A 16,547-nucleotide genomic window follows, 5' to 3' on the forward strand; every position below is an offset into this window, starting at 1 on the left:
GTTGGGTGGCACGGGATACATGCGGACGTGCATTGCCCTGTTGGAACAGCAAGTTCCCTTGCCGGTCTAGGAATGGTAGAACGATGGGTTCGATGACGGTTTGGATGTACCGTGCACTATTCAGTGTCCCCTCGACGATCACCAGTGGTGTACGGCCAGTGTAGGAGTTCGCTCCCCACACCATGATGCCGGGTGTTGGCCCTGTGTGCCTCGGTCGTATGCAGTCCTGATTGTGGCGCTCACCTGCACGGCGCCAAACACGCATACGACCATCATTGGCACCAAGGCAGAAGCGACTCTCATCGCTGAAGACGACACGTCTCCATTCGTCCCTCCATTCACGTCTGTCGCGACACCACTGTAGGCGGGCTGCACGATGTTGGTGCGTGAGCGGAAGACGGCCTAACGGTGTGCGGGACCGTAGCCCAGCTTCATGGAGACGGTTGCGAATGGTCCTCGCCGATACCCCAGGAGCAACAGTGTCCCTAATTTGCTGGGAAGTGGCGGTGCGGTCCCCTACGGCACTGCGTAGGACCCTACGGTCTTGGCGTGCATCCATGCGTCGCTGCGGTCCGGTCCCAGGTCGACGGGCACGTGCACCTTCCGCCGACCACTGGCGACAACATCGATGTACTGTGGAGACCTCACGCCCCACGTGTTGAGCAATTCGGCGGTACGTCCGCCCGGCCTCCCGCATGCCCACTATATGCCCTCGCTCAAAGTCCGTCAACTGCACATACGGTTCACGTCCACGCTGTCGCGGCATGCTACCAGTGTTAAAGACTGCGATGGAGCTCCGTATGCCACGGCAAACTGGCTGACACTGACGGCGGTGGCGCACAAATGCTGCGCAACTAGCGCCATTCGACGGCCAACACCGCGGTTCCTGGTGTGTCCGTTGTGCCGTGCATGTGATCATTGCTTGTACAGCCCTCTCGCAGTGTCTGGAGCAAGTATGGTGGGTCTGACACACCGGTGTCAATGTGTTCTTTTTTCCATTTCCAGGAGCGTATAATGATAAGACAGAGATTTAGGAACCAAGTTTTGAATTTTAAGGCATTTCCAGGGGCAGATGTGGACTCTGACCACAATCTATTGGTTATGAACTGTAGATTAAAACTGACGAAATTGCAAAAATGTGGGAAATTAAGGAGATGGGACCTGGGTAAACTGACAGAACCAGGGGTTGTAGAGAGTTTCAGGAAGAGCATTAGGGAACGATTGACAAGACTGGGGGAATACACTAGAAGAAGAATGGGTATCTTTGAGAGATGAAATGGTGAAGGCAACAGAGGATCAAGTAGGTAAAAAGACGAGGGCTAATAGAAATCCTTGGTTAACAGAAGAGATATTGAATTTAATTGATGAAAGGAGAAAATACAAAAATGCAATGAATGAAGCGGGCAAAAGGAATACAAACGTCTCAAAAATGAGATCGACAGGAAGTGCAAAATGGCTAAACAGGAATGGCTAGAGGTCAAATGTAAGGATGTAGAGGCGTATATCACTAGGGGTGATGACTGGGTGTTGTGTGATGTCCTTAGGTTAGTTAGGTTTAAGTAGTTCTAAGTTCTAGGGGACTGATGACCATACATGTTAACTGCCATAGTGCTCAGAGCCATTTGAACCATTTGAACCACTATGGGTAAGATATATACTCCCTACAGGAAAATTAAACAGACCTTTGGAGAAAAGAGAACCACTTGCATGAATATCAAGAGATCAGAAAGAAACCCAATTCTAAGCAAAAAAGGGAAAGCAGTCAAGTGGAAGGAGTATGAATAGGTTCTATACAGGGGAGATGTTCTTGAGGACAATATTATGGAAATTGAAGAGGAGGTAGAAGAAGATGTAATGGGAGATATGATACTGCGTGAAGAGTTTGACAGAGCTCTGGAAGACCTAAGTCGAAACAAGGCCCCGGGAGTAGACAACATTCCATTAGAACTACTGATAGCCTTGGGAGAGCCAGCCTTCACAAAACTCTACCATCTGGTGAGCAAGATGTATGAGACAGGCAAAATACCCTCAGACTTCAAGAAGAATATAATAATTCCAATCCAAAGAAAGCAGGTGTTGACAGATGTGAAAATTACCGAACTATCAGTTTAATAAGCCATGGCTGCAAAATACTAACACGAATTCTTTACAGACGAATGGAAAAACTAGTAGAAGCCGACTTCGAGGAAGATTCCGTAGAAATGCTGGAACATGTGAGGCAATACTGAACCTACATCTTAGAAAATAGATTAAGGAAAGGCAAACCTACTTTTCTATCATTTGTAGACTTAGAGAAAGCTTTTGACAATGTTGACTGGAATACTCTCTATCAATTTCTGAAGGTGGCAGGGGTAAAATACAGGGAGCGAAAGGCTATTTGCAATTTTTACAGAAGCCAGATGGCAGTTGAGGGACATGAAAGGGAAGCAGTGGTTCGGAAGGGAGTGAGACAGGGTTGTAGCCTATCCCCAATGTTATTCAATCTGTATATTGAGGCAGTAAAGGAAACAAAAGAAAAATTTGGAGTAGGAATTCAAATCCATGGAGAAGAAATAAAAACTTTGAGGTTCGCCGATGACATTGTAATTCTGTCAGAGACAGCAAAGGACCTGGAAGAGCAGCTGAACAGAATGGACACTGTCTTGAAAGAAGGATATAAGATGAACATCAACAAAAGCAAAACGAGGATAATGGAATGTAGTCGAATTAAATCGGGTGATGCTGAGGTAATTAGATTAGGATATGAGACACTTAAAGTCGTAAACGGGGTTTGCTATTTGGGGAGCAAAATGACTGATGATGGTCGAAGTAGAGAGGATATATAATGTAGATTGGCAATGTCAAGGAAAGTGTTTCTGAAGAAGAGAAATTTGTTTACATCGAGTATAGATTTAAGTGTCAGGAAGTCGTTTCTAAAAGTATTTGGATGGAGTGTAGCCATGTATGGAAGTGCAACGTGGACGATAAACAGTTTAGACGAGAAGAGAATAGAAGCTTTCGAAATGTGGTGCTATAGAAGAAAGCTGAAGATTAGATGGGTAGATCACATAACAAATGAGGAGGTATTGAATAGAATTGGGGAGAAGAGAAATTTGTGACACAACTTGACTAGAAGATGGGATCGCGTGGTAGGACATATTCTGAGGCATCAAAGGATCACCAATTTAGTGCTGGAGGGCAGCGTGGAGAGTGCAAATCGTAGAGGGAGACCAAGAGATGAATATACTAAACAGATTAAGAAGGATGCAGGTTGCAGTAGGTAGTGGGAGATGAAGAGGCTTGTACAGGATAGAGTGGCATGGAGAGCTGCATCAAACTTGTTTCTGGACTGAAGACCACAACGACAACAACAGTAATTTTTATTGCCATTCTTAATTTCAGGCACCCAATCAACGTAGATAACCCCTCGGTTATCGAAAAAACAGTCATCATTGCTTCGAATTTTGATTTGCTCAAGCGCGCTTTCTCGTCCTAGGGGGTTGAGGGCTCTTCCAATGCATGGATTGTCCGCTAGTCTCTGGACCGTATTGGAATATTCGTATTTCATCACACGTTATTACTTCGCTGAAGCAAACAGGGTCATTTTCAACGTTTTCAAAAGAATCAGCGCAGCATTCCACCCGATGTTGCTTTTGCGCGTTTGTGATGTTTCTTGATATTACTTTAGTACAGATCTTTTTCATGCCAAGGTCATCGCGCAAAATCTGCCTAACGGTTTCCTTATTGGTGGAACAAGTTCTGAAATTGCTCAAATGCTTGGGCGCCGGTCTTCTCGAATGATTCTACTGCCATTCTCCACATTCTCTTCAGTTTTTGGAGTGGAAGGACGGCCTGATTTCTGATCGTCTTCAGCGTCTTCCCTACCGTTCTTGGACGTCTTAACCATCTCGAAATCTTGCGTACTAGATAGACACTGATCACTATAAACTTGTTTCACCAAATCGTAAGGTTCTGTTGTGGATTTTCCATGTTTTTTGAGGAATTTGATAACACGTTGTTCCACTTTATAGCTTAGAATAATTGCAACGGAGCTCAGACGCACGACCCGTTCCTAAGACGGCTCACAGACAGACTAACCACAGCGGCATAAAATTCTGTACTCGCGTCAAGGAGAGCCCCAAGTTTATTCCCCCAATCTTCTACCTGTGATCGACGAAGCCGGAAATTCCCACAACAACCAGTCCGGTTTCTTTATTGCCACACCTCGTACAGAGAATAAACGGGGTCATATCACAGTTCCCTGGGGCACTCCTGACGATACCCTTGCCTCTGATGATCGGTCGCCATCGTGTATAATGTACCGGTATATGTTATTTAAAATGTGATGGGCCATACACATATTTGGGAACATATTTCGTACCCTCGGACCTTCATCAGGAGTCTGCAGTGATGCATCGTGTCAGAGACTTACCGGAAATCTGGGAATATGGAATCTTCCTGTTGCCTTTCACCCATGGTTCGTAGGATATCATGTGAGAAGAGCAGAAACTGAATTTCGTACGAAAGTTTCTTTGTAAATCTGAGCTGATTTGTGGACAGAAGGAAATTTTTCGCATCTGAACCCAGAATTCTGCAGCAGACCGATGTTAGGGATATTGGTCTTTAATTATACACAGGATCCACCTGCGCTTTTGTCCAGTAGCCTGGGACTTTTTGCTGGGCGAAAGATTCGTGATAAATGCAGTAAATAAGGGGCCAATGGCGCAGAGTACTCTTCATAAAACCGAAATAGGGTTCCATCTGGACCTGGCGACTTACTCGTTTTCAACTCTTTTAGTTGCTTCTCTACTCCAAGGACGCCAATTTCTATGTGCTCCATGCGGGAATCTGTACGACAGTCAGACAACGACATGTTTGTACGATTCTCCTGCGTGAATGATTTCTTAAACGTGAAATTTAAGACTTCAGCTTTTGTTTTTCTGTCTACTACTGCCATGCCCAGACCGGTAGACGAGTGACTGAATAGAAGCCCTCCAACCACTTAGTTATTTCACGTGTGACCAGAATTTTGTTGGGTTCTCGTCACGATCTTTCGCTAAGGTATGACAGTGGATGTTGTATGCTTCAAGCATTGATCTTCTTCGAACGCACGAATTTCTACTAACTTTTGCTTGTTTTTTTAAATGAGAGTCCAACAATGTTTCTCCATCATTTTTCGAATTTAATTACTGAACCACAAATGATCGTTTCAATTCTTAATACACTTACTTGGCAAATTATTGTCCAGAGGGCGATTAAATAACAGTTTAAACTTCGCCCATAATCCTCCTACATACTGGAGCTGAATGGTGTCCATGCATTATCTATGTGGGACGCTAATAATTACTTGCCTACTTTTTCTAGCGTAAACACTCTGTGACTGAGGAAGTCGGAATGAGGAGGTATACTTAGCATGAAAGGTCAAGGCCCCTATAATGTCACTCCTTAATCACAACTATCAAAAAAATGGTTCAAATGGCTCTGAGCACTATGGGACTTAACATCTGAGGCCATCAGACCCCTAGAACTTATAACTACTTAAACCTAACTAACCTAAGGACATCACTCATATCCATGCCCGAGGCAGAATTCGAACCTGCGACCGTAGCGGTCGCGCGGTTCCAGACTGAAGCACCTAGAACCTCTCGGCCACACCGGCCGGCTACAACTAGCAAATCAATAAATTAACAATTTATTCAAAGGCAATATTTATAAAACAGCTAAGAGACAATCAACACCTGGCCATCTTAAGACAATACCAAAATATCACAGATAGCCTGCTCCTAAAGCAAGGGAGCAAATTACAGTTAAGAACTCTCACTTAAAGAGATGAGCAACAGAGATTTCAATACTTTGAGGAACAATAAATTAATATCCAAAAGCGTTTTAAAGCAATGTGTCACAGATAATTTATTTAAAGGAGCAATAATTGGCAATATGAAAGTGATTTATGAAATGCACACCAGTTGGTTAAGAACCCAAATAACACAAGCAGTACAAGAAATTACAATTTAATGCAATTTATTCCCAAGCAAATAAAAAGCCAATATTTTTTTAAAAAAATATACATAAAACACGTTAAATATTTACCAAACGGGCAGTGACGCCAGACTGCCCTGGGCAAAAGCTGACTTAACTTAAAATGCCGGAAGCAGCAGACCAGGCATCCAAAACAACATCTAAACCCCGGGGACCAACCGGGAGTCACTTCCCATTAGACGTCACGTCACAGCGTCTGTGCACCGAAGCGAAACGTGGCGCCGCTCCCACACAACCCATCTCGCAGAAAACTGGAATACAAACAGGTTGCAGAAGACACGGCAAACACCAACCAAACATCAATTAATATAAGTTAAGAGATCAATAAACAAGAACTAAATACTAATAAACAGTACTAATACTGACTGAGTGCATTCAAATAAGTGCACGCATATAAAATTCTACGTACAAATGATTGCTTTTTACAGAATACGAGGCTTTACTAATAACTAGTGAGTGCTTTCAAATAATTGCACTTATATAAAGGAACTACGTACAAATGACTAGCCTCACAGAATACGAGTCTTTACTAATTAACTGAGTAGGTGCTTTCAATAAGAGTGGCCCAAATTTTACAGCAATATACAAGGGACGTCGATTTGATGGCAGTCAAAATACAATGAAAATCTCATACACACAATATATAAACTTCTGGATACTGTCCCAAAGAAAACGAAATATAACACACACACACACCTACAAGCTAATCAGCTTCCTAATATTAATCCGACCAGCGGATTTTTAAAAAGAAATATTAACTGCTGGTCTCCCTGTAGTTACACACTCTTCCGGCTGCACTTACTTCAACAACACGCATATCAGGGCAACCTAGCAACAAGTACACTGGCTGCAACGCAAATCGCTCAACGAAACGAAGGCACCGAAATCACTTACACCTTCGATGGAGAGCGTTGTTCGAGATGGTCTCCCGGGATGGATCTCTCCGAGAAAAGGGGGAACCAAAGCAAAGCGAGAAACAGCGTCCGGAGTTGTCATCAGGCAGGTCCACCACAAACTCGCGACAGCCTTACGACGTAGCCCTGTCTCGCCGCTGCACGTACTTGCGCCTCGTAGCGAGTCCACCGCCAACTGCCTCGAATACCAAAACCACACGAGATCACAACAGGGTCAAAGACCTTAGTACAGCCGGGTAATCGATAGTGTCGCGCCAAGGAGCTGGTATGCCAGAAAAGGCGCATCGAGGCTCACACTCTCTTCGCCTTCTTGACGGATTTATTAACTTTAGTAACCATCGTCGCTATGATGACACTGATCACTAGTTCATGTCTCTATACTGACACTGTGGATAAGATTCGATCTATAGCTATAAGGTTTATAATACCTTCATTGCGTGTGAATTGTCTAACTAGTTCTTCAGGGTAGTTCTCGGAAATCCTGGTCAGAAGTACTACACAAGACTGTCTGTCCGTACGACCTACAGGGAAGCCAAGTCGTCCCAGTCTATACTCGGAAGCTTAAAGTCGCCTCCGACTATCATTGCGTGATCTGGATATTTCTGCGCTACTTAGCGTACACTTTCCTTGAATGGTTATAAAACTGTCCCAGCGGAATCGGGTGGCCAATAAAAACATCCAGTAACTAACATTATTTCACCTACGCGTATTATAAGTGCCCAGACGACTTCACTGTAACACACAAATTCGACCTCAGTAGAGACAAATTTCGGAGGATTGCAGTCTGTATTGTAAAAGCTACCATATGTGTGTCATGTTGAATGTGCTGTAGATGATATTCGAAAGATAGCAGAACCATGTTAGAAAAATGACACAGTTCCAAAAAGTTGTAGAAAGCTGCCTCCATTATTCGAATTCACGTGACTGAATATGAATTGCGCAGTAACACGTCATTAAACTTTTCCTGCAGTTCGAGAATAGTGTCAAGGCGAAATATGTAAGCAGCGTCCTTAAGCTACACCCACAAGAAAATGTCAGGTGGGGATGATTCAGGAGACGGAAGGGGAAACAACACATTTGAAATCACTTGTCCATGAAAACAATATCCCAAAAAACCATGGCGGTGTTGTCTGTATGACCCATAGCAATGTCCTGCTCAAACCTCCATACTGTAGCTGTTCTTCAGGTACAGTGTTTACAAACTGTGATGAAAATGTGTGACTTTAGTAACCATCGTCGTTATGTTGACATTGATATCTAATCCCTGTCCCTACACTAACACTGTCGATAAGTCTCGACGTGTACTTCTCGGAAGTAGCCGGTACAGCACGACATTGCATTAAACACTGCGGCGAGGCATTTTTCGGTCGGCATGGCTTTCTCCTGTTCGGCAGGAGCGTAGAGTCAGCGAGGTTTACCCTTCTTCGCTATCCTCTTTTTTGAGTGGATTTCCCGTATCCCAAATGCGTCAATTCTGTTCGCTCGCACATCCGTGAAGGTGTAAACAATACGACCAGTCAGACGGAAACCAACTATCGAGTGTCCGCTGTCTGGCGTTCCAGATGACATTAACCGCTGATAAACAGTTACACGTTTTCTGGTAACTGCTGAAGCACAACTCGACTTCTACTCACATGCGTCATTAAAAACACGTGCATTGCTGTAAAGTAGGGTCGGCCAAGGAGTGCGAAACCACACGCGAGCACGATGTGTGAACCGCGTGCGAGCTGGGACTCGGCCTGTCTTGGCTTTGTTCGATAGTTCTCTCGTAAGTACTCGGTACAGCACGTCGTTCCATTTAGCATTGCGGTCGGCAAGTCTTCTGTCAGAAGCGTAGTGTCAGGGCGGTTTACCCTTCGCTATTCGTTCGTGGTATGAAGGACGTTTATAGGTCCAGTGCGTATCTCCATACAACACCAATTGCAGAGGTCTACCGTCACAAAAATGAATGCGAATGACAGAGGAGAAGTATAAGAATTCTCAATCTCTGTTCGCGGTACACAGCCCCACAAACAACAAGTACCGCAAGTGTGCTATGGAACGACGCTGCAAAGAAAGAATTTAAAAATTCAGTCGACGTTGAAGGAGCAAAATATTATAACTCACCGTTTTGTACATCAAGAAGCACTTAGTGCTAAAATTTGCATGCGTATAGCACGCGATGAAACCGGTGGTATGATTTTAAATTTTCTAAAGTCGCATGAATTACTCCACGGTTTGTTGCATCATTTTTCGATGGAACTGAACGAAGAGCATGAAGACTATACGTATTACGAAATGCACGTTGGCTAAGTCAAGGGGCATGACTGGAAAAATGTTTCTATTTGAAATCGGCGAATTATCAACGTATGAAGAGAAAAGGCGAGCAGTAACGAAAACTAGAACATCTGGAATGAATTGCATACTTCGCATTTTAAGCGGAGTTCACAGCACAATTCCCACAGTAAGACACTGCAAGAAACAACTTATTTCCTATTTGATAGGGATGGATTTAAACGGAAAATCGCGTTGTGGAAGGGACAAATTCTGATAAAAATGCAGGCCATTTCCCTAAGCTCATTGACGTTATGGAAAAAACGAGATTTCGTAATTCACTGTGACATTGAAAGAATACAAGGATAGTTTTCAGAACTTCTGAGGAGACTGCCAGTCTTATATCTGTTTTCGAGATGTCTTTGTTTGAGTTGAAAATGCCATTCTGCATACACAGATGGAACTCATCGATCTGCAGTGCGATTTCCGTTTAAAAGACAAATTCTTTTAAGTTAGAACTGTGTAGGACGTCTACATTGCTTCCGTTGGGAAGAGTTTCCACGTCTCCATAAAGAGGTAGCAAACGTGATAAAACGTTTCGATCAACGTATGTATGCGAAACGCTTTTTCCGATTTTGAAACTAAATAAGTCACGATTACGTGACAACCTGGGTGTGAAACATGTGTGATATTGTCTACATCTAACAGTTTGTATCAGGTAAAATTATGTCTTTAGTGTGACAAAAATAATTAAATAATACTGAAAATTTGTTTTGTTTGTGGTCTATGTTGTTGAGAAATATGAAATCAAGACATAAGCAATGCAACTGCACTGCCATTTGAATGCAGCGTTTTCCCAGTTTCCACTGCTTCACCCTTCTCACACTCTGACACAATGGTGTGGTGGTGGGGGAAGTACGCAGCCAGCTGAGGGAGGTATGGCATACGAGCAAGAGCACTTCTCATGTGCTGAATTCTTGACCGTTCCTGCTGTAAGGGTACTAAGAACACAGAGCCCAAACTGGACGACGACATGTAGTCTCTGTTTCATAAATTAAACGAGGAGCATAACTACGTCAAACAAAAAGTTTAAAAAAATGTTATGTCATAAGGTTGCGCCTACTTTTAGAACACCCTGCAAAACATGGAGACTGCCTTGTTAGATGTAAGAGAGGGTCTGATTTCCCTATCCTGGCCAGGATGTATAAATAAATTAATAAAAACGGTGGTCTCTTTGAAGCTACATCAGGCTCACTTAACAATATCTTGCAGATTGTGGCTACATGCTCGAGAATATGTAGCTATTAACAATTCTACAAAATTGTACAAATAACTGTTGCAGAACGAAGATAAATTCATCTACTAAAGAAAGATTTTGTTTCAAACCAGCCATCTCACTGCTTTGAAACGACGCAACGGAGAGCATTCTGTGTTTTCTCTTGTTTACATTTCACTTTTAATCTAAAGACTAACGAAAACAACGTTTATGTACAGTTCAAAACGTTAATAATCCCTTGCTAAAAAGGACAGTGGTTTTTCGCGTCTCATTTAACACTAAAAGTGATTTTTTATTGCTCTTTCTTTTTGTCTGCCTGTTTCAGTTCCTGGAGCGCCTCCAGAAGACGTTAAGTGTAAGCCTTTGTCTTCTCGCGCCCTGTTTGTTCAGTGGTCCTCTCCCACTGCTGAGATCAATGGAGTGCTGCAGGGTTACAGGGTCTCGTACCGAGCTCTGTCCGACTGGGAAGGTAAAATTCTTCTTTTGTATGCTGTAGGTAGCTTATGTAGCTACGCAAAAATCTACTTCTCTGACAAATTTCTCAACCATTAATGTATAATCGTCACTAACATGAACGCATATGCAAGCTCATCAATATGACAAAACACAGCATTTTGTTTAACGTTCGAATCTCTAACAATAAAAATAAAATAGAACACATCAGTATTCAACTACAATCATCTTCTTATTTCCCAACCATCCGTTTAGCAAGCCATGGTTCAGAATGTTCCTTGCTGCAATTTTCAGGTAAATTACATTTGTGTTTCAGGTAAATTACATTTGTGTTTTGCACCTTCCAGCACCAGTACCGCAAGCTAACAAAGATGTTGCTGGTAGTCTTTCAAATATTTGTACTACCAAAACTGGTTCAGATCAGCATTTCTCATTAATTAAAGAATGTTCTCTTGCTTACTAGAACAATCGATTATTCATTCGTTATAGTTAGACAAAGCTTATATCTTACACTCATCCTTACAATAAATTTTCGTAACTACAGCCCTTATGGATTATCTTCAAACATTTCGTGGACAAGGACAAGCTTTGAGAGTCAGTATTTTCCTTTTTTTATATAAAAAAGAAGGGTACGCAGCATACTGTATAACAGAAAGTTCACGTATTCCTAGGATGAGTGATGATGGTTATATGACGAGACCTATCAGGTCTGACATAATCAGCGTCACTTTTCGTACTTCTTAGGAGATGCATCGTTCTGGATGTTACCCACTTAGAGCAGCAATAATCTGTACTTGCAAACAGCCTATGCGGTGGCATGAAGTTGATGCTGGAGGCTCAGTTCCATCTGAGTGAATGACGTTAGGCTTTGCCGAGTGTAAAACGAGGCGATCAGAGAATTAGTATTAAATTTATGGTCATAGCTATACTATATCTTACATTTAGCGTGACTGCATCGTTACGAAATGCTTTTTTTTTTCGTAACATACTGCAACAAAGACAACGTTGTGCTCGACAGAAAAGGGAAATGTATCCCAGTATGCCAGTAAAAAAGGCACTGGTAGTCTGCATTGATAACGCAGCTGACAAAAACGGGCAGAGGGAAATCTAAGACGGTGGAAACAATTATGTTCGAAAAGACAATTCGACCTTACCCAAATATAGTGCAGTTAGTTGTCTTTCGATAGATAAAATTAAGAAATATGCGTCAGTAGCAGGAGCTGGATACACACCTTACGGATATATGATTCTCATGCTGCATGGCACAAGCAAGTACCAGGAGGTGTATTTCCGATAATTATATGAACTAGTGTAGCTGCTTGACATATAACCTCAACCAGGGCAAACGGTGCCAGTACCTAAATGGTCTGTAGCAAATATTGCCCACATTTTTGTCTCATTTATTAATTCTTATTAATGGTCCATGACCCTGCCAACTAACTGGAACGGTATTTTTTTTACGTTTAATCAAGTTGTGTGAAAGATATATAATTTTTTTCTTTTTTCTTAAATCACTTTAGTTATTATTACTTTAGTTTTCTCTCTTAGTCACGTTTAAATCTGAGTGGCGACTGGCTTTGAGATTATTTGACAATTGTCAAAAAATTTGCAATGTTCAAAGTAGAAAAGTACCAAAAATGTAACATACAGAATTATGCAGGTTGTTAGGGATATAAGTGCAGATATTTCTGTTGAGACCAAGGACAGCGTGCCTAACGACATTACATTATTATTTACTTCATTCGCTGTCTAATAATTATTGCTATGATGAGTAGTATGTGTATAAGTTGATTAGTGTGCGTGACACAACCAAGTAACTAATGTTTATTTTCTCTTGGCTGGCAGGCCAGGTACTGAAGAGTCGACAAGTGGTTGCAACACAGATAGTCTATATTGACAGGTGTCTTCCACTTCGTAGTGCAGAAAACATCGGGTGGTAAATTATGTGATGCGTTTGCAGGAAGACAGATGCAGAGAAAAACAATTGACACATTGAAGTGTACATATTGAGGTAGCAACTATCAGAATCTCTGTGTCCATACCCCACCATCCTGTATAAACAGTTTTCTACCACGCTATGCATACAAATCACAACAGTTCATTTTCATGGTTGTTTTAAATCAGTCACTCTCATGTTATTAAGCAGATAAGTCGTACTTAATGATAGGACGTATTGGAAGTTGGTTTTCGATGGGTGAGTAATGGAGCAAAAAGAGAATGAACCTCTTTTAATATCCAATTTATATACTAATAAATTAAATTGTGACAGCTGATTGCTTTATGACCTTAACCTATTGTTATGCTAATTTATTTAAGAAAAGTGTTGATATATGACCTGCTGGGGATAATCCCTCCTTCTCAGAAACCCACCATCTCTCCCCTTCCCTCTCCTCTTCCTTCCTAACCCTCTGGAAAGAGGGACAGATTTTTCTGTCATCCCTCCCCAATTCAGTTCAGTCCTACTTTACCCCTTTCTGGATAATCCCCTAGTCCCCCCTCACCTCCCCCGCTTCCCCCTCCCTTCCTGCACGACCCCTCTCCATTTCCCATCTGAAAACTGGCGGGAAAAAGAGTCAATCTGTGCCAAGTCACTGTTTTTCTCGAACCACTCCTTCACAGTCCTGGTCTTCTGACTTGGCGCATTATCTTGTTGAAAAATGCTACTGCCATTGGGAAACATGGTCATGAAGGGGTGAACGTGGTCTGAAATTACTGTATGATACTCCTTGGCCATCACGGTGCTTTACACGAGCGCCAATGGACCCATGGAGGCATGTGTGAATGTTTGAGCTGGAAGTTGACAGATTCTACCCTCCCATCTGCATAATGAACAAAGTATCATGATTCATCAGACCATGCAATGGCCTACCACTGTGCCAACTCCCAGTGCTGATGGTCATGTACACATTCCAGTCAAAGTTGCTGATGCTGTCATGTTAACACTGGGACTTTCGCGACTCATTGGCTGCAGAGCCCATCGTTAGGAATCTTTCGTGCTCTGAGAGTTCAGATGTACTTGCACTCTGCCCAGCGTGAAAGACTGACGGTATTTCCACCACATTTCGCTGCCTGTCCTGTTTTATCAGTCGGCCCAACCTACATGTCCGACATCTGTAATGAGGGGTGGCTGCACAATCGCTATCGTCTGGGTGTGGTTTCACCTTGGTTTTTAGAAGTGTTGAAGATGCTTATCACAGCACCCCTTAAACACCCGACAAGTAATGCAGTTTCCAAAATGCTCATGCCAGGCCCCTAGGCCATCACAATCCGCATTCAGTCAAAGTCAGACAAATCATGCACCCTCCCTATACTACTCGTGGAAAGCGTGCTCCCAGATACTACATGCACTTTGCCTGTGTCCGACTATCCGTCATTCCTCGACAGATGACACTATCACCTGCACAAATTTATATTATGGTTGATCAGCGTACATCCGAGATCTTGCATGCACCGAAATTTGAGAACACACAAACACCTTCCTAAACCACCTGCACTAAACATACTGACGAAAAATATCTCCCAATCACACACACTCACCATCGTGAACCTTGCACCATCCGCCAGCTCCTGGAGAGCCACCCTGACGCCGATTGGGGGAGATCTAGAGACCCACACCCGCTCTGGCCACACCAGCAATTGCGAGCTCGTCTCTGGCCAGAGGCCAGAGAGACTGTCAATGTGATTGCCAAACAGTCAACCGATCAGAATACTCAGAGGAGGTAATCGTCCAGTGCAGAGAGTCGCCATATTAGATCTTCTCACGGAACACGCACATCCGCTCCTGTCGCCACTCAACCAGCATACTGATTACTTTGCTATTCAGCCGTTGGCCGTGGACACTGGAAGTCAAGCAAGTGTAGGTTGGACGTATAGTTCTAACTGCAGTTCCAGCCTGATGTAGACTTCCCAGTTTAAAAAATCCACTTTATCCAATCAGAAACGGCAATGAGACTGTCCATACACATCAATTTCCCGCATAACCGAGCGAGGTGGCGCAGTGGTTAGCACACTGGACTCGCATTAGGGAGGACGACAGTTCAATCCCGCGTCCGACCATGCTGACTTAGGTTTTCCGTGATTTCCCTAAATCGCTTCAGGCAAATATCGGGATGGTTCCTACGAAAGGGCATTGCCGACTTCCTTCCCCATCCTTCCCTAAACCGACAAGACCGATGACCTCGCAGTTTGGTCTCTTCCCCCAAATCAACCCAACCCTCTCACATGAAATGTAGATTCCTTCCTTTTATACGAGCTATTTTTGAAAACAGAACAAACTGGGGCCCACACATGTTTTCACATTGCTAAATAATCGTTACTTGTTGCGAAAATCCTGTACAATAGTGTGGTATAGACTATATTTCCTCGAAATATTCTCTCAACAGGTACAAAAAAAGATTTGTTCTATTATGTCTTACGTCCTGCATCATAGATCAAGAATATTTATCTCATTTTTGCCTCATGAAATGACCATGCTCCATGTATGTCACATGTTGCCTCCTCATTTTCGAACCCTCTTCAACTAGCCAGATGCCTCGTCAACCTACCAAGTCTCTCTTGCTAGCAGCACAGAGGAGACTTATATTTCAGTTTCATACTTGGCATCACTTCATAAATTCGGTAATAAAGCTGACTTTATTGCAATGATTATCAAGCTGTGTGTAGGGGGAGATTTGAATTTCGTGAAAAAAATTTCGCCGCAACGAAAAAACGCCTGATTATCGCTCCAACTCGCGAATCATATCTGATGTAGTCTCGCCCTCGCCTCCACACCCGGCTGGCGGCATGTAAAAACTGATCGTGGGTGTCCGTTTGCATGATGAATAATTTTTTCCGTAATCGGATTATATCCACCAGATAGCTCCAACACGAATCCCTGGAGCGAAGATGATGTTCTTTTCAAATAACACTGTTGAGGAAATTTAGAGAATCGACATTTGAAGCTGATAGTTAAATGTTTCTACTGTCCTGGTAAACTACTAATGATACAGGACACACCCTCCGCCACACACCAAACGATGGCTTGCAAAGTAAGCAAATAGAAGTAAATGTAAATTTAGTCTACTCTTACGATGTATTTGCATCCATTTGTAGGCACGAGAAACTCACGGAAGAATATTTATTTTATTTATGTAGAAAACAAAAGATGGAACTTCTGCTGCTGACTGTCTCTCATTAAAAATCTTCGTATGAGCCCCTAATTATTTCAGTCTGCGTAAAATGTTGTCGTTCTTAGCAGCTCAACTGCTGTAATGTCAGCGCATTTATTTTAAAGAAATAGCTGAATAAACACGAACGCCTATTTGCTGTAAGAAGTGTTACCATCATGTATTTTCTTGGTGTGATTATGATTCTTGTATTGTAACGACAGACTTCTTCTCATATAGTGTAAAGGGTGTAGTCATACACTTTTGAAACGAGTACTGTGACGCTGCAAATAGTGTGATTCTTGTGCTTGCTACAGCAAAATATCGTACCGACGGACCTGACCTCACACCGTGTAAATGGTGTGGCCATACGCTTTTAAAATGAATACTACGGCAGTCCGAATAGCGGATGTAGTACTAAAATTATTTAAATCTGCAGCTAAGTAAGTGTAATCTGACGATCGTGGTATGAACTTATGCTTCCTACAA

At 42.7% G+C, this 16,547-nt stretch overlaps 1 protein-coding gene across 1 annotated transcript in view; it reads left to right on the forward strand.

Annotated features, from left to right (window-relative positions):
* Nucleotides 1–16,547, forward strand: part of LOC126455790 (Down syndrome cell adhesion molecule-like protein 1 homolog) — a 64,273-nt gene that overhangs the window by 20,931 nt on the left and 26,795 nt on the right. The window contains exon 4 of the mRNA XM_050091552.1: nt 10,787–10,930. Coding sequence (XP_049947509.1) covers nt 10,787–10,930 — 144 coding nt within the window. The remainder of the gene's footprint in view (nt 1–10,786; nt 10,931–16,547) is intronic.

Source organism: Schistocerca serialis, chromosome 2 (assembly GCF_023864345.2).
Source record: "Schistocerca serialis cubense isolate TAMUIC-IGC-003099 chromosome 2, iqSchSeri2.2, whole genome shotgun sequence".
Taxonomy (NCBI): Eukaryota; Metazoa; Arthropoda; class Insecta; order Orthoptera; family Acrididae; genus Schistocerca; species Schistocerca serialis.